This window comes from Myiozetetes cayanensis, unplaced genomic scaffold (genome assembly GCF_022539395.1).
Source record: "Myiozetetes cayanensis isolate MyiCay16 unplaced genomic scaffold, myiCay2020 scf20-37, whole genome shotgun sequence".
Classification (NCBI taxonomy): Eukaryota; Metazoa; Chordata; class Aves; order Passeriformes; family Tyrannidae; genus Myiozetetes; species Myiozetetes cayanensis.
The window spans coordinates 15700207-15724770 of NW_026087412.1; the positions used below are offsets into that span (position 1 = coordinate 15700207).

General features: G+C 56.7%; 1 protein-coding gene across 1 annotated transcript; it reads left to right on the forward strand.

Annotated features, from left to right (window-relative positions):
• Positions 1-1613: 1613 nt before the first annotated feature.
• On the forward strand, positions 1614-24420 carry NTN3 (netrin 3). Its single transcript, XM_050317670.1, is given in 7 exon segments — positions 1614-1721; positions 1724-2605; positions 9270-9458; positions 15609-15758; positions 16708-16761; positions 22555-22629; positions 22893-24420. Coding segments are annotated over 7 exon segments (1764 nt in total). The 5' UTR covers positions 1614-1636; the 3' UTR covers positions 23222-24420.
• Positions 24421-24564: the final 144 nt, after the last annotated feature.

Here is a 24564-nt window from a genome sequence, read left to right on the forward strand (position 1 = left end):
GTGGCAGAGGCAGGTTTTGTCCTGGGGGAGATGTCCTAGGACAGGCTGAGACCCATGTCCCTATTGCCCTCTCAGCAGGCTCTGGCTCCTGGGCTGAGTGTGGCTGCACAGGAAGGAGCTTCCTCTCATTAGTGGTTTGGCAGCCTGGAGAGGCAGCTTTCTTCCACAGGCACAGATCCTTTTTCTTTGCAAAATGGAATAACAAACAAACAAAAAGGTCCCGAATCATTTGAAATGGGCTGTCCCTTGCAGCCTCCTTTGGCCAGAGTGGGCAGCTGGACAGGCAGGAGCAGCCCTGGGGCTGTAGGTGGGGGGCAGAGCTGGGGATGCTGGGCTGGGTTGTGCTGCTGGCACAGAGCTTCATTCCTCAAAGTGAAACACAAAACCCAATAAGTCATCCTGTAAGGATTTATTAGTAGAAGAGGGGACCATGAGGGGATCCCCTCCTCCTGCCTGACTATGGCATGGGCTGGTAGAGGCTGAAGAACTTGGCTTTGGCTCAGCACAACCCCGTAGGATTACAGGGCTGATGCCACCCCCCCATCTGGGCAGCTCAGGTGTCTGCCACCAGCTGCAGCACTCAGGGCCATTCTCTGGTGATTGCATGAGCTGTGGCCACTCACACGATGGGATGTGGCCAGTCTGGCCAATCTGCATCATGTGGGATGTTCCTGCTGCAGCCAGAGCTGGCAGGAGGGAATGTGACCTCCCATCCCTCTTCCACTCTTTGAGCCAGTGACATAGGAGATGGGCCACATCCCCTGGGAGCCACCCGGCTCCCTGGTCCTGTGCTGCAGCTGCTGGGAGAGGAGCCCAGCCAGGCCCTGCGTTTGGTCCTGGCCTTTTCCTCCATCAACTGACAGGCCAGACCCAGACCTGGATTTCTTGGGGGTGAGGCCAGAATAGCCTCCTTTTGCCCCTGGGATTACACAGGTACTGTGGCAGAGGAACTTGGAGGGGATCCAGCCCCTGGCTTGGAGAAGGCACTGTGCCATGACCAGCAAGGAAAGTGGAGCTGTGCCCAGGAGCCCCAGAGCTTCATCCCAATGAGCTCCTTCTGCCTGTTGCAAAATGTACCTGCAAGGTGTTTTAACTGCTGTTCCTTTCTCCTGCACTGTCAGGAGCTGTTTTGTGCTGCAGTTGGATAACTTGGAGTTTGCAGCTCCTGTTGCAGCTGGAAGGGGCCCCAGCTCTTCTCAGCCACCAGCCCTTGTCAGCTATACAGTGACAGGGGTCTCTGAAAGTGTGTGTGACAACCAGGCCTGCTGGCAGGCAGGAACATTCCTGTCACCCCAGGACGGTTTGTAAGAGGACAGAGAAGGGCTGTACCCTGATTTCAGCCTCCTCCATCCAAAGCTCAGCTCCTTTTGCCATTTCCTGGGGTATTGCACCCCTGCTGATGAGCAGTGGGGGATTGGTGTGGATAAGGCAGCACAAAGGGATCATCTCCCTACCCCACTCCCAGCATGCTGTATCAGTGGATGTGGAGTGGGAAGGTGGGCACAGGTGAAGGAACAGACATGGGGGTGTTTCCCATCCCTTACCAGTCCCCCAACATGGGATCCTGACACTGCCAGTGCTATTCACTCTTGTTGCTCTTCCTTCAGGGAGGGGCCACTTCCCCCACCCCAGGAGGATGGAGATCTTGCAGCTGCTGCGCCTTCTCCTCACCACCACCATGCTGGGCCTCTCCCAGACAGTGAACCCCTTTGTGGCCCAGCAGACCCCCCCGACCCTTGCTACGACGAGAGCGGTGCTCCTCGCCGCTGCATCCCTGAATTCGTCAATGCCGCCTTCGGGAAGGAGGTCCAAGCCTCCAGCACGTGCGGGAAGCCCCCGACACGGCACTGCAACGCCTCAGACCCCCGCCGAGCCCACCCCCCTGCCTACCTGACCGACCTCAACACTGCCTCCAACATGACGTGCTGGCGCTCGGAGACCCTCCACCACTCGCCCCAGAACGTCACCCTCACCCTCTCCCTCGGCAAGAAGTTCGAGGTGGTCTACGTCAGCCTCCAGTTCTGCTCGCCCCGGCCCGAGTCCACCGCCATCCTCAAGTCCATGGACTACGGCAAGACCTGGGTGCCGTACCAGTACTACTCCTCCCAGTGCCGCAAGATCTACGGCAAGCCCAGCAAAGCCACGGTCACCAAGCAGAACGAGCAGGAGGCCCTGTGCACCGACGGCCTCACCGACCTGTACCCGCTCACCGGTGGGCTCATCGCCTTCAGCACCCTCGACGGGCGACCCTCGGCCCAGGACTTCGACAGCAGCCCCGTGCTCCAGGACTGGGTGACGGCCACCGACATCCGCGTGGTCTTCAGCCGCCCGCACCTCTTCCGCGACCTGGGCGGCCGGGACGCCGGCGAGGAGGAGGGCGGGGGCACCGGCTCGACCCCCTACTACTACGCGGTGGGGGAGCTGCAGGTGGGCGGGCGCTGCAAGTGCAACGGGCACGCGGCGCGCTGCGTGAAGGACAAGGAACAGAAGCTGGTGTGCGACTGCAAGCACAACACGGAGGGCCCCGAGTGCGACCGCTGCAAGCCCTTCCACTACGACCGGCCCTGGCAGCGCGCCAGCGCCCGCGAGGCCAACGAGTGTCTGGGTAAGGGGCTCTCGAGTACTTTTTGTTTCCTGGGGCTCAAATGCTACCGCAGGTCGTTGGGGGAGGAGTTGATGGGTGCTGAGCCGAAGCGACTGTGCTTGTCTGGAGAGACTGGGGAGCATCCCCCTTGCCAGAGGATTGGGAAAGGCTCACAGAGACCTCATTGCAGTTGCAGCTTCCTGAGGAGGGACAGACCCTGAGCTCTGCTCTGGGGGGACCAGGGACAGCACACAGGGAATGGCTGGAGCTGTGTCAGGGCAGGCTCAGGTTGGATCTCAGCAAAAGGTTCTTCCCCCAGAGGGTGGTTGGCACTGAACAGGCTCCCCAGGGCATTGGGCACAGCCCCAAGGCTGCCAGAGCTCCAGGAGGGTTTGGAAGATCCTCTGGGGCACAGAGTGTGACTGCTGGGGATAGGCCTGTGCAGGGCTGAGGGTTGGACTCAATGCTGATGGGTCCCTTCCCACTCAGCATATTCTGTGATTCAGTGAACCATCTACCCTCTCTTTGCTGCAGGTGTCCCCTCAGAGGTGCAGTGGTTCAACCATGACCCAAAGCACCAAAACCCTCCCAGAAATCCCCGGTGTCTTTCAGCTGGTCAGCAAACCTTAGTGTGGGATGCCCCTCTGGAGTACTTCCCTTGGGCAGCAAACCAGTTGTCCCTGGGCCCGAGAGGCAACTGCAGTGTCCCCTTCAAGATGTGCTTGGGGACAGGGAACAGGCAGAAAAACCTGGCAGAGGTTGAGGAAATACTGGAGATATCCTAATTTGACATCCTTCGTGTTCACACTGGTGTGGTGGTTTTAGCTTGTTTGTCCTTACGAAAGTTTTCATGGGTTAAAAATATTGTCATCAAAATTAAACATTTCCAAAACATCAAACTGATGTTGCTTGGCTGTCCCACTTATGAATCTTTATGGGATTTGCCTTTTTTCCTGGTTTGGGATGGGGCAGGGCGATGCCAGAGTCCTGTGAAGATCTGGGAGAGGGAGGAACAGCCTCTCACTCCTCCTGGACTGGAGCCCAGGTCTCAGGGGGTGGCGGGAGGATGGAGACAAGGGAAAGCTGTACCATTAATCAGCCTCTGAAAGGCTCAGTGATGTGCCAAAGGTCAGAAGGACTTGTTAGTATTTGTGATCGATGTCTTGTTGAGATCCCAGCTGTCTGTTTCAATATACACATGTTACAACAGATTTCTTCTCAGAATGGCTAAAAAAGCAGTGGATTCAAAGCAAGTGCTGGAGCTGATGCATTAAACCACCTCACACCCTGTGGGAATGTGTCAGCCCTTGTGTTTTCCCACTTGCCTCAGAAAGATGAGAGCTCAGAAAAAAACCCTCCCCTCTGCACTCAGCCCGGGGCTGCTGCAGGTCGGGCAGGGGAGGCCTCCAGCAGGTGCATGAGCCCATGGAAACCCCTGGGACAGAAGGAAGAACCCAACCTGCTGGCTGCCTCCCTTGTGCCGTCCCCCACCACATCTGCCTCAGCATCACATCCTCCACTAAAGCCGTGGGATAGCAGTGGAGGTGGCTCTACCGGCACATAAGGGGTTAAACTGGAGGGAGCTCGTTTTAGGGGAGCATCTGCAGGTTTTCTGTCCATCTTGTCCATGGCAGGATGAGACTCCCGCGTTGCAGAGTGTTGCTCTGAGCATCCTGCCCTCAGCTGCAGGTCCCGTCCCCCCTCTGGCAGATGGGGCTGAAAAGATAAACGAGGGAGGGAAGAGGAGGCGGGAGCGCCGTGCGATCCCTGCAAGCCCCCCCTGACAGCTCCGCACACAAAGACCCTTCCCCGAGCTGCGTGTGAAAGTAGTTTTTTCCTGTTGATTCGCTCCCCTCTTTCTCCCTTTCCCCTCTCGGGCTTTGTACCCTCTCTGAAGGGACCTGAAAGAGCTTCTCCGTCACCCGCCTCCGAAGGGCTTAGCGGCTGAAAGCTGGATTAGCTCCCCAAGCCTTCCCCTCTGTGCCTTTCAACAATGACATCTCCCCAGCCGGCACGAACAGACGCAGCAATTAGCACCAATTAAAAGGAGAGGCTGCCCGGGAAGTTCCCTTTGCTCGGAGGCTGTTTCGGACTGTCCTGCGGTCGGGCATCGGTGATGTTGGCTCGCGGTGGTGGATGTCAGGCGTGGCTGGGGAGTGGGGAGGAGGAGGGGAAGGATGCGGGAGCTTGGCAGCTCAGTGACAGCTGAGGGGCAGGGTAGGGGGTTGCAACAGCCTGAAAGTGAGAGAGAATGGAGCCGTGGAGCTGGTACAGCTTCAGGTCATGTTGGGATGTGTCACCTCTTGACTCTTCTCCCCAGCACCCTGCCTGGGGGTTTGTCTCGCTCCAAGGCATGGGAGTCAGCCTGCTGCAGCATGGGGACAAACAGATGTCCTGTGGCATGGCATGATGCTGGGACATCCATTTCTTATTTCATCAGAATTTCTGTTTCTGGGAAATGCAGAGGGGAAAGAGCCCAGTGCCACCTGAGGCCTGAGCATCAGCACAGGACACAACCCCACTGTGGCTGTGGCAGCCCTGGGGACATGGCTGTGGTAAGGGGGGCAGCAGGAGTTTGGCAAGCAGGAAGGTTTGGGGATGTCACAGCCAGGACAGTGGGAGTGGATTTGCCACACTGCAGGCTTGGCAAGAGGGCACAGGGCAGGGTGCATGGCCCTGTGCCTAGTGGCTACAGAGTGTGACCATTGGGCCAAAGGCACGGAGGGTCTCCTTATACCCTGTAAGGGCTGCATGTCGCAGAGGGAGCTTGTCCTGCTAATACAGGGATGCTCTGTGTGCCCTCTGGTGTGCTCAGGGCAGGGAAGAGGGACATGTGTCCCCCTCCATGTGTCCCCCCCCAGCATTTAGCCCAGGACAGGCTCACTGAAGGATAGTCCCAGCAGGGAGCCTGGCAGGAGCAGGATTGCCAAATCCCGGGGACCCCCATGTGATGCAGCAGCTTTATCCGTGCAGGCTCTCGCCTCCTCCTCGCCACTGCCGGTCCCTGCCTGCACCCTGAGCTGCTGGGGGCAGCCCGGCCCCCAAACACCCGGCCTGGGGAAGGAGGGGAAGGGAATTAGCACGAGGCAGCCACTGGAAGTAATTGATGCACTCGCTGGGGATGCGGGAGCTCTTGTTCCCTTTGTGGCCGCCGCGGTGGGAGCGCTCCCCGGAGCACCAGGATAATGCACGGGGCTCGCTTTGATCCGGGGCCTCGGCGGGGAAGGGGCTGCGCTCTCCTGGGAAGACCTCACTGGCTGGTGCTGCCTCCACTTGGGGCCAGGGGGATGTGGTGATCCAGCCGGGACGCCAGTGCCTGAAAACACCAATCCCCAGAGCAGTGGTGGGATTTGGAGGATCACGTGTAATTCCCCTGTGTCCTCTGCCCCTTCCTGTACGTGTTTGCCCCTTCCCTTGGGAGTTCCTCTGACAGGGTTCTCCGTACCTGCTCCCCAGCAGATGTACTGGAAAACCAGTGTGATCCCAGCACCACCAGCCATGCTCCTTCCCTGGGAGCTCCTGGGGAGAGCAAGGGGAAGGCGATGGCTTTAGGAGGTGGGCAGATGGACAGCATGCCCCTGCTGCCCCTACCTGGGCACCTGTGCCTCATGGGGTGCAGTATCCCAGCAGATCTGGGGTACAGGGAAAGGCAGCCACCTTGGTAGATGGGATTAACACTTGTCTGACCATCCTGAGTCCTGCTCCTTCTGGGATGAGACTGGAGTGGCTCAGCCTTGCCCATCCCAGCCCCCTGGGCAGGGCTCTCTCCTTCTGCTTCTCCTGCTTCCTGGCAGCAGCAGAGTCAGCCCCAGCCCTTCTCTCCCAACACCTTCCTCGGGATGGAGGGGCAGTGTGGGTGGGAGGGAAGGGGCTGCTCTGCTCTGGGCTCCCGTGCCCAGGGCGGAGGTGCAGCCTCATCCTGCCCTGTGTCCCAGCCGGGCTCTCCTCCAGCCAAAGCAGGGGCGTAGCTCGAATCCGCTGCGGGTTGGCAGCGGCAGCTGGTCTAGGGTTTCGCTGATCCGGCTGCCTTCCCTAATTATTCCCAGGAAACTTGTAGGGGCGGTGAGCCCCAGTCCTGCCCTGCGGGCTCCATCGCCTGCCACACGTGTGCCGCGGTGAATGGCACTGCCAGTCCCGTGCCAGGGTCCATCCCAAAGCGCCTCGTGCCGTCATTCCAGGCTCCTGCATCCACAGCAGCCCAGAGGAGGAGAGGTTTTGGGGTGGCCGTGGCCTGGGCAGGGGTTCAAACACCATCAAAAGGGAGACAGAAGGTTGCTCCATTGCAAGGTGTCAATGTTTAATTAGTCTATTATTGCAAATTATTAGATCTTGTGATTGTTTAATTGATCATATGATTGTTTAATTGGGCATACTGTACAAGGGCGGAAGCGAGCTACCACGTAATTAGCCCCAAACTGTGCAATTAAATTCTTATTAATACCCCAAACAGCAGGGAACATTCAAGCCTTTAATTAGTGATTAACGGGAGACAGACAGAGCTTGCAACTGCCTCGGCTTGAGGAACAGTGAGAGTATTTAGCCGGGTAAGGGGGACCCGTCTGCCCTGATTAGCGCTGGATGGCTGCGCCGGGGGGTGAGGGGACGGTCACGCGTGCTGCTGTGACCCTGTCCCTGGGTGGGGACAGCCACCCAACCCAGCGTGGCCGAGCCCGGCCAGGTCCCCATGTTGGCTGGCCAGTGGGGCTCCAGAATCCCAGCGTGGCTCCTGCTGAGCCGGTGGCAGTTTGCTGACACCCGGCCCAGAGCTGCCTGAAGGAGAGGGGACGATGCTGGGCAGCAAGGGGAGGTTTCTTCTCTGAAACCCAGCTCCTGGTAGGATCAGAGGATCTGCAGCATGTTCCCAGGGAAAGGTGGCCCCGGGGCTGCCCAGGACGTGCTGGGATCAGTGATGCCAGGAAAGGCCCTGGCCAGTTACTCCCTCACCAATTAAACTGGAGGCAGAGAGGGACCTGCACCAAGGCTGGTGAATCATTTACCCAACTGTTCTCCTCCAGTGCCCATCGCCTCCCCTCTGGGCTGACAGCCCCTCTCCTTTCGCAGAGGATGCTGGGGGCATTCCCAAGGGACACAGAGCTGCCTTTTGGTGTGACCCAACTTGCCTTTCAGTGCTACAAAGGGATAGCAAGGACCCCTTACTCCCACAAATTGCTCCTTTGCCTCAGCTCTATGCAGCTGCCTCAGTTCAGCAGCAAAAACCATCTTGGCTTGTTCCTGTCCTGTTATCTGGAGAGTGCAAGAGCATTGTGGATGTCGGGATACTTTTCCATGTCTCTTTTGGCCCTGGCAAAGCCTGGTTGAGTGTCAGCATCCCCAGCTCAGCAGCATCCTGAGCTGCCTGAGACCTTGGGCAGTATTTGCTTCTCTCTCTCAACGTACCACAACCCAAAATTTGCCTCAAAAATCTGTTTTCCCCTAGCACCAGGGGCAAAAAAAAACCCCAAACCAGCTTAAAAGGCACAAGCCCCCAAAAGGCACCTACGGCTGTGCCGGGTGTTATTTTGATGCCTGCCATGTGATTTCTCACTAATCTCATACCACGGGGGAGCTCTGGGGGCAGCCGAGGTTTGAGCACGTGGTGCTGGCACCAACTTTCCACTCAACTCAAACCTCCAGAAAGGCTCTTTTTTGCAGTTGGGGTTTGCTCTGACTTTCTTCCCCCGGCATCTCCGTGGCCGGAGCGCCGAAGTGGGCGAGGGAGCATTTGATCTGTGCGGGGTGAAGCTCCCACTGGCACTGCTGGCCGTGGGGAGGCAACTTCACACGGCCAGCCAAGCCAGGCCCAGGCAGTTAAATCCAGGCTGACACGTTAATGAATTTCACAGTACGCCTGGAAAAACTCTCACCCAACCTCAATTTACCAGCACGGGGAGGGGGCCGGGGCGGGGGGAGCAGGGCGCTGCGTTTTGCCCAAGGAAATCTTGTTCCCATTATCCTTTTGCAAGAGTGTTAAGTGGGAACGGGCAGCGCTTTGCCTTTTTATCTCACACACGTGGAATCGGCCGGGGGGGCCCCGTGCTTCCTGGGGCTAATTTGTGTGTGCACACGTAACGGTGTGCAGATGTTTCTGTGCACAGCTGTACGTGTGGCTGACCGGGGCTGCTCTGGTGCACGTCCATGTGCACATGCGTTCACGTGTGCACATTTGTGTGTGCACATGCGTGTGTGTGAGCACACATGGGGTACTGTGTGGGTTTCTTTGTGTGTGTGCTCATGCACACAGGGCAGAGCCTTAAACATAAAGCATTCGGGGGAGATGCTGTCACACCCCCTGGCATGAGGTGGGTGGTCCTGCTGGAAGGCCGGGTGGGCTCTATCACCAAAGCCAGATGCCCGAGAAGGGACAGGGGGAACAGTGGGGCTGCAGGTGCCCAGCTGGCATTGCCAAACCCCCCAGCTGCACCCCTCCATCCCACACTTGCCTGCCTTCAGCCAAATGCCACCCTGTTCCTACAGGTGCCCTTCCTCCTCCGCCCTGACCTCCCGGTACTGCCCCTGTGGGGCGGTGGATGCTGCACATCTGGACGGCACGTTGGGACTGTGCTGTGCTGTGCTGTGCCCACCCCGCTCCCCAGCACAGCCCCCAACTGCTGTGGGGGGCACCAGGGCAGCTCCAGCCCACCCAGGGTTTCCCCTCCAGCCCTCACCCTCTGCTCTTCCCTCGCAGCCTGCAACTGCAACCTGCACGCGCGGCGCTGCCGCTTCAACATGGAGCTGTACAAGCTGTCGGGGCGCAAGAGCGGCGGCGTCTGCCTCAACTGCCGGCACAACACAGCGGGCAGGCACTGCCACTACTGCAAGGAGGGCTTCTACAGAGACCTCAGCAAGGCCATCACCGACCGCAAGGCCTGCAAAGGTGAGCTGGGGGGTCTCTGTTTGGGCAGTGAGGGTGAGAGAATCTCTCTCGGCCTCCTTGTTCTCCCCTCCCACCCCTGGGATATCCCTCTGCTTGTAGCCCAGCTGGTCACTCTGGCAGCTGCAGGTCACCTCCATCCTCCACCACCCTGATGACCTCTGCCACCCCAAGGGCACCAGGCAGGGGTGTTGCTTTGAGCCCAGCATGTCTTCGAGGGATGGGGAGGATGACAGGCTGCCAGGAGCCTGTCCATCCTGGGAGGGTCCTGGTGTGGTGGCAGTTTCCATCTCCGTGGTCAGTGTTTGGAGAGATGCTGGGCAGGTGCTGAAGTCAACATCTGACTAAATGTGCTGGAATCCCGTCTCTGGTATGGATGTTGTCTGGGACATAGCCATGCTTGGAATGTGAGTTCTGTGCTCTGAAGGCCTGGAGTTGTTGGTGGAGGTTCCACTGGACCCCACAGGGTGTGTTTCAGCTATGGACTGTCTCTTGAGACCTGTTTGGGAGGATGCTGAACACCGTGGTTCCTGGTAGCTGTCCTTGAGCTGCCCAGGAGCCACACTGGCTCCAAGCCATCAAGGTGTAGCTCACAAGGTCCCCAGCCCATGCCAAACCATGGGACCTGCACTTCTCCTCTAACTCCTGGCCATGCCTGCCTGCTTCCTCTTCCCTGTCCCTGTTCAGCCCATCTGTGGAGCCTTTTTCAAAACAGCAGTTTCACCAAAGAATTTGAGGTAAGGAGACACCTTGCCTGTCCCCAAGGACTGGCGGGATCCAGACTGGAACATCAGAGTCAGCAGGAAGTCAGCCATGGCTGTTTAGAGGCTGGGATTTCATCCCTGATCCCTATTTTCCCATCTTAGATTGCTAGTTCCTCCTGGAAGGGAGCACAGTGTCCCCCTCTGATCCCTCTCCAATGCATTTTGCAGCTGTCTGGGCACTGGGCACCTTCTCTGCTGCAAGAACATGATACTCATGTGTTTGTGTAGGCCCTACAGGAACTACTGGAGCTGGTTTCAGACCATTAACACTGTGGCTGCAGAAGGGAAGGATTTGCCTGTTGGGGTTCCCCTGTCAGGTGCAGTAGTGCTGTTGGAGGTCTGGCTCAGTTGGGTTGGGATGTCATGGGTGAAGTTCCACTGTGGCTTGTGCTGTGTGAGCCCCCCAGGCTCTCTGCAGCCTTGCTCATCCCAGGAATGCTTGAGCTCATCCCAGGGAGCAGGGCTGAGCAGACACTGGCAGGAGAGGCCTTGCCTGCAGCCAGCTCATTAGCAAACAGTGAGCTAATCATTTTCAATCTCCTGAGCAGCTGACCTGACAGGTCCCACCTCACAGCCCGTGTCCCCAGGGACCACGTACTGTTTCCACCCCCATGGCCTCAGCCAAGCCATGTCACAGGGGCATGGCAACCCCTGGAAGCACCGAGAGTTTCCCCTTTGTGAAGCTTGTGCCCGGTGGCACCCAGGCCCCCAAGCCATGCCAGGTGCCAGCATTCTTGGGTGACACTCAGAGGGACTGGGAGAGAGGAAGAGGAGGAGGCAGGACAGGGCATGCATCCTGACAATCTATGGCACAGCATCCAAGATCGTGTCCTGTTCCTGGCTCTGGCTCTGGCTCTGGCTCTGGCTCTGGCTGAGGCCAGGGATGGATGGCAGAAGCCCTCAGCTCCTGCTGCAGCACCACCAGACTGGGGCAATGCAGCAAAACTCCCTTTGCTGTGAGTGCTCAATGCTGGGGACTGGTGAGCTCACCCCTGGTGGCTCCAGGGCTTGGCAGGCACTGGGGTGGCTGTGCCTCCCCCTTCAGCTTCCATGGACAGCACCTAACCTCCTGCTCTTCCCCAGGGAGGAGCCTCTGCACCTCTTTGCATTAGGGAGGTTTAGGCTGGACATTAGGAAAAGGTTCTTCCCCCAGAGGGTGGTTGGGCACTGAACAGGCTCCCCAGGGCGGTGGTGATGGCCCCAAAGGCTGCCAGAGATGGGACAACATTCTCAGGCACATGGGGAGATTGTTGAGGTTTTCCTATGTAGAGTCAGGAGTTGAATTCAATAATCTTACTGGGTCCCTTCCAGCTCAGGATATTCTGTGATTTCTTCTACTTGTGCTCCAAAACTACCTGATACAATACCAACCAAAGTGGAAGCCCTGTGGGTGTTTGCCTTCCCAGGGGCCCCAGGGCCCCCAGTGCCACCTCCCTGGGCACTGAGGGCTCAGTTTCTGCTCCAGATAGCAAAGAGAGCACTTAGCAAAATGTAATAATAGGAAAAAAACCCACCAAAATTAATAAAGCAAGCTGGATTTATCTGGGAACAGGGAGAATTACTGGATACAGCATGAGTGTGTGGGACCAGGGACACTGCAGGCACAGCATTTCCTACTTGGCTGTGGCTCAGGTCCCTCTGCTTGCAGGGCTGAGGATTGAGGAAGCCTCCTCCACCCATGGCTGCTTCCATCTGCCTGTATCCACCATTTGTCAGCACAAGTCCTGCTCCACCACCCTCCCAGGGCAGTAATTGTGTAGCATTAAGGTGATGGAAAGCATCTCTGATCTGAGGTGGCTCCTCTGGATGGCACAGGGAGGGCAAAGCATCCCAGGATGCCCAGGAGTTGATGGGATGGGGGGAAGGCAGATGCCACAGTGCAGAAGAGATGCCAGCGAGCGCTGCCCGGGCTGGGGCGGGGCCGGGGGGTGGGGGTGCTGTGGCAGGTCCCCCATCCCAGACAAACCTCCGTCCCTGTGCCAAGCCGCAGGCAGGGCTCTGCCAGCCCGGGCAGGGGGGGCTGTTTCCGGAGGGCTGGCAGGGTTTGCCCGTGGTTTGGAAGTGCTGCAAAGGCTCAGCCGAGCCAGATGAACATGTGCACAGGGCCGACCCCTGCCGCGGTGCATATGCTGGGGAGGATCTGGCAGTGGAGGCGGTACCCTGGGTCTGGGGAGCCAATTCCTGGCTCTGCCTCAGGGAACCGAGTTCATAATAAAATCCCTGATGCTTCTGCTCCTTTGGCTGCCCCTCCTTCAGTAAAGCAGAGAGCATTTCCACCTCTTCCTTGTACTTATCCAGCGGTGGATCTGTTGGGATTTGGAGCTCCTTGGAGCAGGAGCAGGGTCCCAGGTGTGGGGAGGGAGAGCTGTCACTGAGAGGTCTAGAAACACACAGTCACAGAGATGTGACAAGACTGTTTGGGCTTGGTTTCTCCAAAGATGTGTCCCATACCTACAACTGAGGTATCTACACTGCTGCAAGAAAAAAAGAGAGAAAAGAAAAAGCAAGGATCCTGACAAGAGATGTTTAAAGCAGGTGTGGAGCAGGTTGATGGAAGTGGGGGGCTTTGGCTTTGAACAAAGGCTTTTGCACCTACCACAGCACTGGTCCAGGGCAGAAGCTGAGCATCACTGGATGGATGCTCATAGAATCACAGACTGGTTTGGATTGGAAAGGACCTTGAAGATCATCTGGTTCCAACGCCCTGCCATGGGCAGGAACACTTTCCACTAGACCAGGTTGCAGATGCTCAGCTCGTAACCAGGAGGCAAATCCCTAACCCAGAGGCCAGGAACTATTGCATCTTATTTCAACAAACCCCAGCTCATGTTACAAAATCCCTCTCCACTCGTGGTTTGTCTCTCTTGGGATGCAGCACCTTTGAAATAGGCACAAAAATACCAACTGCAGCTTGCCCAAGCCTGAGTTTAGCTGAGCTGAGCCCTCAGCCACAGTCAAGTACTTCCCTCCCACCACTGGATGCTGTGAGACAGAAAAGCTGGGAGGGTGGAAAAGGCAGAGCAACCTACAGGATTAATTCAATGGCGGTAATTGAAAAGTCAAATAAAGAATGGCTGTGCATTAATCCCGGTAATTTAAACAAAGCTGTAAACCGTGAGCTTTCTCCAATGAAAACTGGTGAAGCAGTAGCAGCTAAGCCTCAAGATGCAGAAATACCCTTGAATATGAGGTGCAAGACATGCTTTCTGGCAAGCACAGCTCGATGAGTTAAGCTCCCAGCTAGTGACTTAATCCACCATTCAAGCTCCACGGGCCAGATCCTGGCAGCCAGAGGGCTGGGAGCAGCAGGGCTCGCTGTGTGGGCAGTGGTGTGGAGCTGTGCCTTCCCTGTGGCCAGGATGGGGTCCCCAGGCCAACCCCCCTGTACAGGTCATGCCAGGATGAGGAAGAGATGCTACAACCAGAGCAGCGGGATGCAGCTGCGATGCAGCACTGTCATGGTTTCACCCTGCCAGCCCCCATGCCCCAGCAGCAGGATCAGGGAGAAAATTAGAAGAAAGAAAACCTGGAAAACTTGTGGGTTGAGATAAAAACAATTTAATAGGGAAAGCAAAAGAGGAACGCACAAGCAAAGAAAAACAAGGAATTCTGCTTGCCACAGGCAGCAGGTGTTCAGCCATCTCCAGGAGGGCAGGGCATAACACTGACTTGGGGAGACAAACAGCATCACTCCAAACCTCGCCTTCCCCCTTCTTCTCTGCCAACCTCCTTCTTTTTCCCCTGACCATGATGTCATATGGTCTGGAATATCCCTTTGGTCAGTTTGGGTCACCTGCCCTGACTGTGTCTCCTCCCAGCCTCCCATGCATTCCCAACTTCCTCTCCAACGTGGCAATATGAGAAGCAGAAAAGGCCTTGGCTCTGTGTAAGCCCTGCCCAACAATAACAAAAACATCTCTATATTATCAACCCCATGTTCAGCACAAATCTAAAACATAGCCCCATAGCAGCCACTGTGAAGAAAGTTAACTCTACCCCAGCCAAAACCAGCACAGAGACCCATTGGTGTAAGCACTGCTGCCTGGGATGCTCTTCCCATGGGAGCAGGAAGGAGCAGTGTATTGTTCTGGGACTATGGGAACTCTCTGCTCTACAGCAGGGCAAAGGGGCAGAGATCAGTCTGGCAGAGACCAAGCTCATCCCCCAGCAACACTGATCTGTTGTGGACTTAAGATGAGCAAAGCTGCCTCAATTACTGATCCAGGTAAAACACCCAGAGTCACTGAAATCCTCCTTCCACTGCATGGAGAGAGATGGGCTGAGATGAGCTGGATCCTGACTGGGCTGAGATTTATGTCCCATCCATAAGCTTTGCACCAGGAACACACCACTGGGGCCCAAGAAAGCCCCGTGTTTCCAACGGCCCTGCGTCGTGCCAAGACTCCCTCACTCGCTGCCATTTGTTATCACAGCTGAGCCCCCAAAATATCCCTGTCAGAAAGACGTCCGCTTCCAGCCCCAGCCAAGATCTGATAAGGATGGAGCATCTGGTCCCCATTAGAGGCTGCTCGCTCTGGTTTCTGGCTGTGCAGGAGGGGGCTCGAGTGCCATGGTGCTCCCACCAATCCCATCTGGTGAAAATTAGGGAAACGATAACATCGGGGGGCTGCGGGGGCGGGCGGGGGAGATGTTTTTGTTTTGCTTTGAAATCACGTTCAACTCTTACACTGATGGAGGCTGAGATAACCTCCTCCAGCTCGTAGCCAGCCCAGACCCAAGTGAGCAGATGGGAAGGTCCTCTCCTGAGGGAGCATCTCCTTCCCACATCCCTCCATGTGGACAACCTCAGTGTGTCGATCATCCAGTGTGGCGTGATGGAGAGCCACTTTTGTCTCCAGAAGTCAGGTGGGCAGTGAGACTTATGAGCTTGGGGAGCATCGAGAAGACCACTTTATCCTAAACCCAAGACAAGGTCAGAGCTTGTGTAAAAGCTCCGTGATGGTTCAGATCCATGGACTCAAAAGCTCAGAGGTCGGGGAGCAAGTGGAGAAAATGGCTTTTACTGCTGCAATGGGAGCATTTCCCTGGGGTTGAGGTGGGGGAAGATTTTAAATGAGAGCTGGTGGCTGCAGGCCCCTGTGGGAGTTGCAGGGTCTCCAGGGACTCATCCTGAGCATCCCTGTCAGCAAGGCCATACACTGGCCAACCCCTTTGTCCGCTCACACTCCTGCCTGTGCTGCTCACAGCACGTGTGGGGCCATGGTTGGTCCAGACCCGTGGCTCTGTGCCAGCTCCAGCAGCTGCTTTCCAGTGGTGCACTGGAAGGGCTCTGTCCTCCTCACCTCTCTGGGGGTTGCACCTCGGGTCCAATTTGGGGTTTGTGTGTCACATCCCCTCTCACATAACCTTTTCTCTCTCTCCCACCCAGCCTGTGACTGCCACCCCGTTGGTGCAGCCGGCAAGACCTGCAACCAGACCACGGGGCAGTGCCCGTGCAAGGATGGCGTGACCGGCCTCACCTGCAACCGCTGTGCCAAGGGCTACCAACAGAGCCGCTCGCCCGTGGCCCCCTGCATCAGTGAGTGCCCCCGCCCTGCCCTGCGCTCAGGGACCCCCACAAGCACCAGGGGATGCCCCTTGGTCCCCCACCCGCACTGGATGGTTTGCAGTAGGTGGGAGGCTCAGACAAGAGGGGTGTGTCCTTATGGGTGTTCTCCAGGAGGTGGTTGAGGAGGACGGTTGGGTCACTTTGTGGGGTGGCCTGTGCTTCACATTCCCTAGTGCAGGAGGCTCTGGAGGAGCCCTTGGGTTAGTGTTTCCAGCTGGCTGAAGCAGCTCTGCTGGGTCCCATCCTCCACCATGGCAAGTGCTCTCCTCACCCGGCTGTGCCCAGAGCGCGGTCACCTCTGGGGCAAGGTCAGAGCCTGTGGGCAGCACAAAACCTTGTTTATTGTCACAGTGGGTTTGAAGTTCGCCCAAGTGGCAGAGGAACAGCTTCCTGCCCTGCAGCATTCGCTGGGGCTCCTGGAGCAGTGGCAGTGTGGGTGAGTGGGTGGAGCTGGCTCCTCTCCCTCTCTTCTTCCCCAGATTTAGGGTTAGGACAGAATTTCCACTAGGTTTTATTGCCAATACTCCTCAGAAAGCATTGTCTTTGCCCACATTTATCCCTGTGCTGGGCAACCTGGAGCATGTTGAGATCAGCCAAGCCTCTATCTGATGTGTCCAAACTGAGTTCAGGTGAGCTGAGCATCTGGGGAACATCCATCCCTGGAACACACACCTCCACACAGCGACTGAGGGCTCGTGGGGGTTGCAGCATCTCAGCCTGTCCCAGTTTACTGAACTCACTTTGGACATCTCCAGGTCTATTTGATGGCCTCTGCTGTTTAGGTCACACTCATCCCATCATCTTTCATTTGTGATACACAAAATCCCCTTGTAGTCCATTTTCAACTGGGTTTCTCCCAGTTGTCACCCCTAGAGTTGGGGACCTCTTTCCTAAAGACACCTCTCCCTTTCTTTTCCAGAGATCCCTGCCATCAACCCCACCTCCCTGGTCACCAGCACGGAGGCACCCGCAGGTAAGTGCTCCATGTCCCTGGCCAATCCATGGCCACAGCCCTGCCCAGAGACCTGGGGGCCCATCCCAATTCCTGTCCCTGGCACACCAGGAGGAAGGACTGAGCTCTGGCAAACCATTTGGCAAAACGTGAATAGTGAAAAATTTCAGTGAAAGAAAGTAGCGACTGAGATTTGAAATCCTATGTGTTTCTGGAAAAGAGACGACTAAGGTTGATGGACTTTCTTGGGAAAAGCCTTCTCCATCCCCTCCAAGGAGGAGAGCAGGGATGCAGCCCACTGGGGCCCTGCCACCCCTCGGCAGGTTATGGCAGCGGTTGTGGCACATGGCACCAGTGGCTTTGTTTAAGCTCCTTTTATGGGTGCCAGTGGTTTCTCCTTGGTGCCCTTTGCCTCTGCAGGGCCCCGGCACTCTGGGAGGCGCTGGGGCTCTGGGGGTCTGGCAGGTTGTCAGCTGCAGGCAGGGTTGGTATCTCTGTGGGTGCTGCAGGTTTACTCTTGCTCCTGCAGAGGCTCAGCTGGGGCTGGGCACTGCTGGCTGGCTGCATGGATGCTACCTGAACTGGTGGATTGGGGTCCCCTTTCCAGCCCAGCCATGGCCCAAGGTCCCACCAAAGTGCCCTGAGCTCCCACTGTGTCACAGCACATGCTGGTAGAAGTGCTGTGCTGGCCCCTGGACCCTGTGCCACCATGGCAGGATGCATCCAGCAGGGTAAGGAGGGCTGTAGTGGGGGTTTTCTCTCTCCCCTCTTCTCCTTTTACAGTCCCATCAGCACTGCAGTGTGGCTGTTCCCAGCCATCCCAATTCTATCTCTCTGTAGGGATTCCAAGCGAGTGGAGGGGGAGAACCTATGGAAAGAAGCTGCTCCCTCCTTTCTCAGGCCACCCTTCTTCCTGCTGTCCCCCAAACCTCAGTATTCTCCTTCATACCAGAGTGGTGGATTAGACATCCTGAACCATCCTCCACTCCATCCCATGGCACATGGTCCTGTGAAGAGAGCAGGGGCACCTCCATCTCCCCACACCCATATTTAATGAGCAGCTTCCCCCTGCCCTGTTCGGGGTATGTCTATCCCAGGGAAGCCCACGTGCTTCTCAGAGAGCCAGTGCTCTGTTTGTAACCTTCTCCCCAGCTCCCCTGCCCACGGCCACCTTGCCTTGGTGGTGGAAAACACCAACAGCCTCTTCCCAGGCTGGTGTGTGCCTGGGATGTACTCCCCAGGCTGCTGGGAACATCTCCAAGCATGGCCCTCAGTGGCTGTAGGAGAGGGGCGGGGACAAGGTTGAAGGTATGGAGTTCTGTGCCCTCCCTCAACCAGATCAGCACTGAGGGGCTGGAGCGTGTGCAGGGAAGGGAACAGAGCTGGGAAGGGGCTGGAGCAGCAGGAGCAGCTGAGGGAGCTGGGGGGGCTCAGCCTGGAGAAAAGGAGGCTCAGGGGGGACCTTCTGGCTCTGCAACTCCCTGACAGGAGGGGGGAGCCGGGGAGGGGTCAGGCTCTGCTCCCAGGGAACAAGGGACAGGACAAGAGGAAAAGGCCTCAAGTTATGCCAGAGGAGGTTTACATTGGATATTGGGGAAAATTTCTTCCTTGGAATGGTGATCAGGCCCTGGCACAGCTGCCCAGGGCAGTGGTGGAGTCCCCATCCCTGGGAGTGTTCAAAAAGCGAGTAGACATGGCACTTCACCATGTGGGTTAGTGGGCATGAGGGTCTTTGGTCGAAGCTTGGACTTGATGATTTGAAAGTCTCTTCCAACCTTAATGGTTCTGTGATTCTGTGGCAGGAGCAAAGCATGTGGATGGGGGTGGAGAGGGGAGGTGCACAGGAGGAGGTTGGTGGCTCAGCTCCATGCACGTGGCTCCGACTGGGAGCACTGCACAGCCCAGTGCCCACCCAGCACCCATGGGCACTGCTCAGCCCTCCCAGCCCTGCAACACAGAACCTCTGCAAAACAGGAGGTGTTTTCAGGACACGAGTTGAGCAGCGCTGCCTGGACCTGGCAGAGGTTTCACTCCACGCTGTGGCAGCGGAGGAGAGCCGGGACTTGGAGTGCACTTCTTGCCCAACAGGAAGATGCTGAGCTGAAGTGATGGTACCACTACTGGGGGGATTGAGTGGGACAGGGCAGACCACCACCACCTCTGCTCCTGCCTGCCCTGCCTACCCTGTGTGCTGTGAGGAGGGAGCTGGGAACACCAGGCTTTGGGAAAAGGGAAAACAATGCAGGGAGGGAAAGGGGGATTTGAGCAGTTTTGTTGCCAACAGAGAGTGTCGTGTGGAGCAGAGTTAATCAAGGTGATTCCCCTCCAGTGCTTTATAAATAGGAACAGTTTCACAGTGGTGTCTGAGCTGTTCAGCTGAGCAAAAATAAACCGTGCTGCTGAAGAGCCGGGTTGTTTGCTTTGTTTTAGCAGAGCAGGTCTGCCTCAAACTGCCTCCAGTTTATCTGTGGGTTTGTTGGTTTAAGATTTCTGGCTTCCAGCTCGAATATCTTTAATGCAAAGTAGTTGCCTCTGCCCAGAGTCTGCGCCACTCTGGGAAAAGCAGGGCACAGGGATCCTACTGCCCCTTCACTGGGGGGCCAGAGGAGGGGAGTGATGTTGTCCTGCCCTGCACTGCCTGGGTTACCTGACTCCGGTGTGCTTGTGCCATGAGCAGTGCACCCTGCCTGCTGCCTGCCCCCTGCCTGCACCCTGCCTTTTTCCAGGACCCTGCCTGTACCCTGCAACCTGCCTACTGCCTGCACCCTGATGCTCCTCTGCCTGCATCCCTCTGCCCCAGGAGCCCCCAGCTCCCCTTCACCAGGGCACTCCCCAAGGGACCCTCAGCCCCTCAGTGCCACCCAGTCCTCCCACCCCAGGCAGCCTCCAAGCCCCTTCTCCCCCCATTTCCCCACCTCCCACCCTGCCTCTGGCAGCAGGTGCCGGCTGCAGGAACAGGGGAACATTGTCTGTGGCCGCCATGCTCAGGTGCTGGGCTTCTCCCCCTCTCCCCATCCTCCTTCCTGCTGGGGTCCCATCCCCAGCTGCGTCCAGGCTTTTCACTGACATTGCCATCTTTTGCATCACTCTTCCCAGCTTTCTCCTGCCTTTCCAGCCTTCCAAAGCCTTTGAGGTGCAGCTTTGATCCCTGTGCCTGAGCAGCTGACTGGCTTGGTGATGAAACGTCCTGGGTCCACTTCTCATAATTTTTATTATTATTATCTTAAAATATTTTCCACTTAGTGGAAAAAAATAAATCCGTGTTCCCCGTTAGCAGAATTAACAAAAGCCGTAGAGCGCAGAACAGGGCTTTAAAGGAATTCAAAGTAAGCAGTGAAAGATTTGCAGCCATAACACCTAATTAAGTTACATCTCTCTTAAAACAAAATATGCCTTTTTTTTTTTTTCCAAGGAGAGGAGAAGTAAACCAGATGTGCAAACTTGCCTCCTCTCATACATGCTCCCCCTGCAGGGAGCCAGGCCAGTGGCTCTGGTTGCCAGCAGCCTCCTCCCACCACTCTGTCCCTGTAGCATCTCCCAGGGATGCAGCAGTGTCAGGGATGGGGCAATAGTGGATGCCAGGGATGCAGCAGTGTCAGGGATGGGGCAATAGTGGATGCCAGGGATGCAGCAGTGTCAGGGATGGGGCAATAGTGGATGCCAGGGATGCAGCAGTGTCAGGGATGGGGCAATAGTGGATGCCAGGGATGCAGCAGTGTCAGGTAGGGGGCTGTAGTGGGTCCCAGGGATGCAGCAGTGTCAGGGATGGGGCTGTAGTGGGTCCCAGGGATGCAGCAGTGTCAGGGATGGGGCTGTAGTGGATGCCAGGGATGCAGCAGTGTCAGGTAGGGGGCTGTAGTGGGTCCCAGGGATGCAGCAGCATTTCAGGGTTTGCAGGTGCACTTTCACACCCTCGGACTGTGTCAGGTCTCTGCCATCCTCCAGCCCTTCCATGGGGCTCGGCTGCCCCATCCAGCTGCACAGACAGTTCCCAGCCACAGCACCCATGTCTGCCCACACCCGGTGAGGGAGGCCCTGTTCTCGGGGACAAGGAAGGGAAACGCTTCCAGTTACATGGACTTTTTTTTCTCTTCCCGAGTTTCTTACATAAACAGAGCAGGAATTGATTTTACATTTGAATCATATTCCTCAGCACAAAGCCGTGGTTAAAAAAATCCCCTAACTAATCCTAAATTGTCAATTCCCAAACCCATTTTCTGCCTCTTTTGGATCACAGTGTTATGTTCTTAAACATGAGCAGGAGCCCAGGGCAGTTACTGGATTCCTTTGTTTTCCTTTTGTCCCCATCAGCGAGGGGGGGAGTGGCAGGTTGGCTGAGGCTGCCCCCCCCAGCCTGGTGGCACCACCCATCACCCTGCCGGCTGCAGGATGGGTTTTGTGCCCCTTTGCTTGGGGAGGAAAAGGTCTCCTGTCCTGACAGGCGCTCCCCAAAATAAGGTGGGAGATCTCTTTTAGAGAGAGCAGGAAGGGACGGAGCAGTGTGGCAGGGCCGGGCCTGTGGCACATCTCAGGGGATGTAACAGTGTCTGGAATGGGCTGTGGCATATCCCAGGGGATTCAGTGGGCTGAGGCTGCAGCACTTCCCATGGAGCAGTGGATGAGGGCACCGAGCCCTCCAGTGTGCTCAGCAGCCCTCCTGCACAGGGAGGGCCCAGCCCCGATGCAGCAGGGCCAAGGCAGTTCTGCCAGCCTGGGCAGAGGGGCAGTGTGGCAGCACGGGGTGGGGGGGCTGAGCTGCAAATCAGGGCTCGCTCCCCTCTGCCAAGAATTAGCTTCGTGCTGCGCTGCTCCTGTCACTGACAAATTTGGAACAGGCGGCACGAAGCCCCAGATAAAAAGGAGCTGGGCAGAGAGGAGAACAGCAGAGCCCAGGGTGAGTTTGTGCTCCTGGGCTTCTTTCTTTGCTCATTTCTCCTCCTCCCCTTGGCACGGGGTGCTGTTATTCCCCGTCTTCCCCCAGACCCTCGCCTCCATCCCCAGTGATCGCTGTGGCAACCCGCAAACAAAGACAACTTCAGAGGCTGCTGGCTCCGTCCCGGGACACGGGGCCAAGCCAGAGGGAGAACCTGAAAAAGGGAGAGAAAAGAAGAAAGATGGGCTTAGAAAAAACATGCCATTTGGAAAGAGACAAATTGAGATGTTCAAAGGAAGATGGCAGGGGGAAGAAAAGAGAAGAACAGGGCTGCTCCGGGCAATTGTTGGGATCAAAGCCTTTGGGGAGAAGGAAAGAGGCATTCCCTGCCCTCCCTCTGCTTGAGATGCAAATCTGGAGGCTTTAGAAATGCACAGAAAAAAAGCCTCCTGGAGGACAGGAGCCTTGGGGGACAGCAGGGAGGGATGTGTGTGTGGTGGGGGACAGCCTGGTGGCCTCCCCAGCCCTTCTGGAGCTGTCTGAGCAGGGGATGCCTGGGCAGCAGGAGTGACCTGGTGGAGCAGAGCCACTTCCCTCTCCTGCCTCCTCCTCCCAGCCTGAGTCCCCTTCCCTGCTTATAAGAACCAAGGAGGCACAGGTCTTTGAAGGGGCTGCCCTGAGGGTACTTCTCCCCACTCTGGTCCCTGAGGGCTGAGTTGCCCTGAGGATCACAAGCCCCTTGGTCTGCTGTCAGACCCTTGGGATAGGTGCCAAATCATCTCTTCCCACATCACCAAGTCTGCAGGGCCATAGTTCTACTTGACTGTCCTTGTCCATAGCCCTTGCCTGCTCTACAGGGCAGGAGCCATGCAGACCCCTCACCTCACCTGCATTCCTCCCATCCATCCCTTTCTGCTCAACCCTCTGTTCTTCCCCCACAGACTGTGACTCCTACTGCAAGCCAGCCAAGGGTAACTACAAGATTAACATGAAGAAGTATTGCAAGAAGGACTATGGTAAGGACCTCCAGCCTCCCTGGGCCATGCTGGGCTTTGCCCCGGAGGCAGACGAGAGCTGGCTGTGTGTGGGGCAGATGCAGGCACCCAGGGGATGGGGAACACTCTGTATGGAGATGGATCCCCAAATTAGCCCTCCCAAAGTCATGGTGGATGAGGCGGGGGATGCTGCTGGGGACAGGCAATTCCTGTCACTAAAGCTTCCTTTGTGGAGCAAGGCAAAGTACTCCCCATCACCAGGCCTCTCCCTTTTTTCCCCTCAGTGGTCCAGGTGAACATCCTAGAAATGGAGACGGTGGCCAACTGGGCCAAGTTCACCATCAACATCCTCTCTGTCTACAAGTGCCGCGACGAGCGGGTCAAGCGCGGCGACAACTTCTTGTGGATTCACCTGAAAGACCTGTCCTGCAAGTGCCCTAAGATCCAGATCAGCAAGAAGTACTTGGTCATGGGGATCAGTGAGAACTCCACTGACCGGCCCGGACTGATGGCCGACAAGAACAGCCTGGTCATCCAGTGGCGGGACGCCTGGACACGCCGCCTTCGGAAACTGCAGCGGCGGGAGAAGAAGGGGAAGTGTGTGAAGCCCTGAGGTGTTTCCACCTATCCTGTCCCCACCCCATGCTCAGCCCCAGCCTGGCTGGGCACTGTCAGACTGCGCCCACGGACTCTGTACATATATATAGTGTGAACGGACTCTCTGTCTATAGTGTATATTTTGGCAATGGTTTCCCTTTGTGTGTGCGTGTGCACGGCTGGGTGTGCGTGTCGGGCTTTTTCTCTAAGTGTGTATTAAAAATAACGCAGTAATGACAAACCTTTAATGAGGAGCAAAGTGGAGCGAGGTCCTGTGGGTGCCTGTCGCTGGATGGAGCTCGGGGGGATTGGTGTCCGTAGCACTCGCTTTATAGGCTTTCATATTGCCTTTAACACAGTTGTCTTTGGCCCAGTGTTGACATCTGTGTTGAGAGCTCTCCCTTCTCAACCATCCAGGGTATGACTCTTCCTCACGCTGAAAATGTGCTGCTGTCAGACCTGTGTCTGCCTCTCTCCTTGCCCAGGAGGAACAGGAGGTCAGAGCCTCCTGTCCTTCACCCTGATGCGCCTGCAGGGAGGCTGAGTGGAAACTGTCCAGCACTGCAGAGCCACCCACCCCAGGAGCTCCACCAGGAAGGACAAATGAACTTTTGCAAGACCTGATTCCCCAGTGACCTTGGGTTCACGTGGACCAGCACTGCTGGCTGGACCCATGCTGTGCTGCAGTGCCGTGGGGAGGAGCCAGGCCCTGGCAGTGGCCACCAGGGAGAAAGGGACAGACTGCTCAATCCCTCATTTTTACCTGTCCTGGGGCATAGTCCAGACAACGCAGTGGGAATGGCCTGGAGACACCCATTTTCCCCTGACACGTCCACCTGCTCCCCCTGAACCGGGGCTGAGCAGAGCCATCGTGTACCATCGTCCACCCACCCAGCCCCTGTATTCTCACCTGGTGCCAACTGACATAATTCCACCTGCTTCTGTTGAGATGACACCAAGTGTCCATCTGCCTTGGTGTGCCCCTTCAGAGCCAGCCGGACTGCGTGCTCTCCTGGGAAGTATTTCTGTGGCCAAGGCTGTCTGAGGAGATGCACAAGGCAGAGGTGGCAGGAAGAGAGAAGAGCTTTCATTGATCCACCTCTAGTCTTTTCTATCTTCTTCACCATGTATAAGTCTCTGGTTAAACAGACACCAGTATCTTCCCATGTTGAGATTGTAGCGGTCTTGGCTTAATAAATATGAGTAGAAACAGTAGGTGCTCTTACAATAGATATTCCTTTCCCTACGAACCTTGCCTGGGTTGTTGAATGGCTCAGTGAGGTGGTGTAGCCCACATCAGAGTCTTCCAGTTCTTTAGGAGTCAGCTTTGCCCTTTCAGACCACGGCAACTTGTGTGGA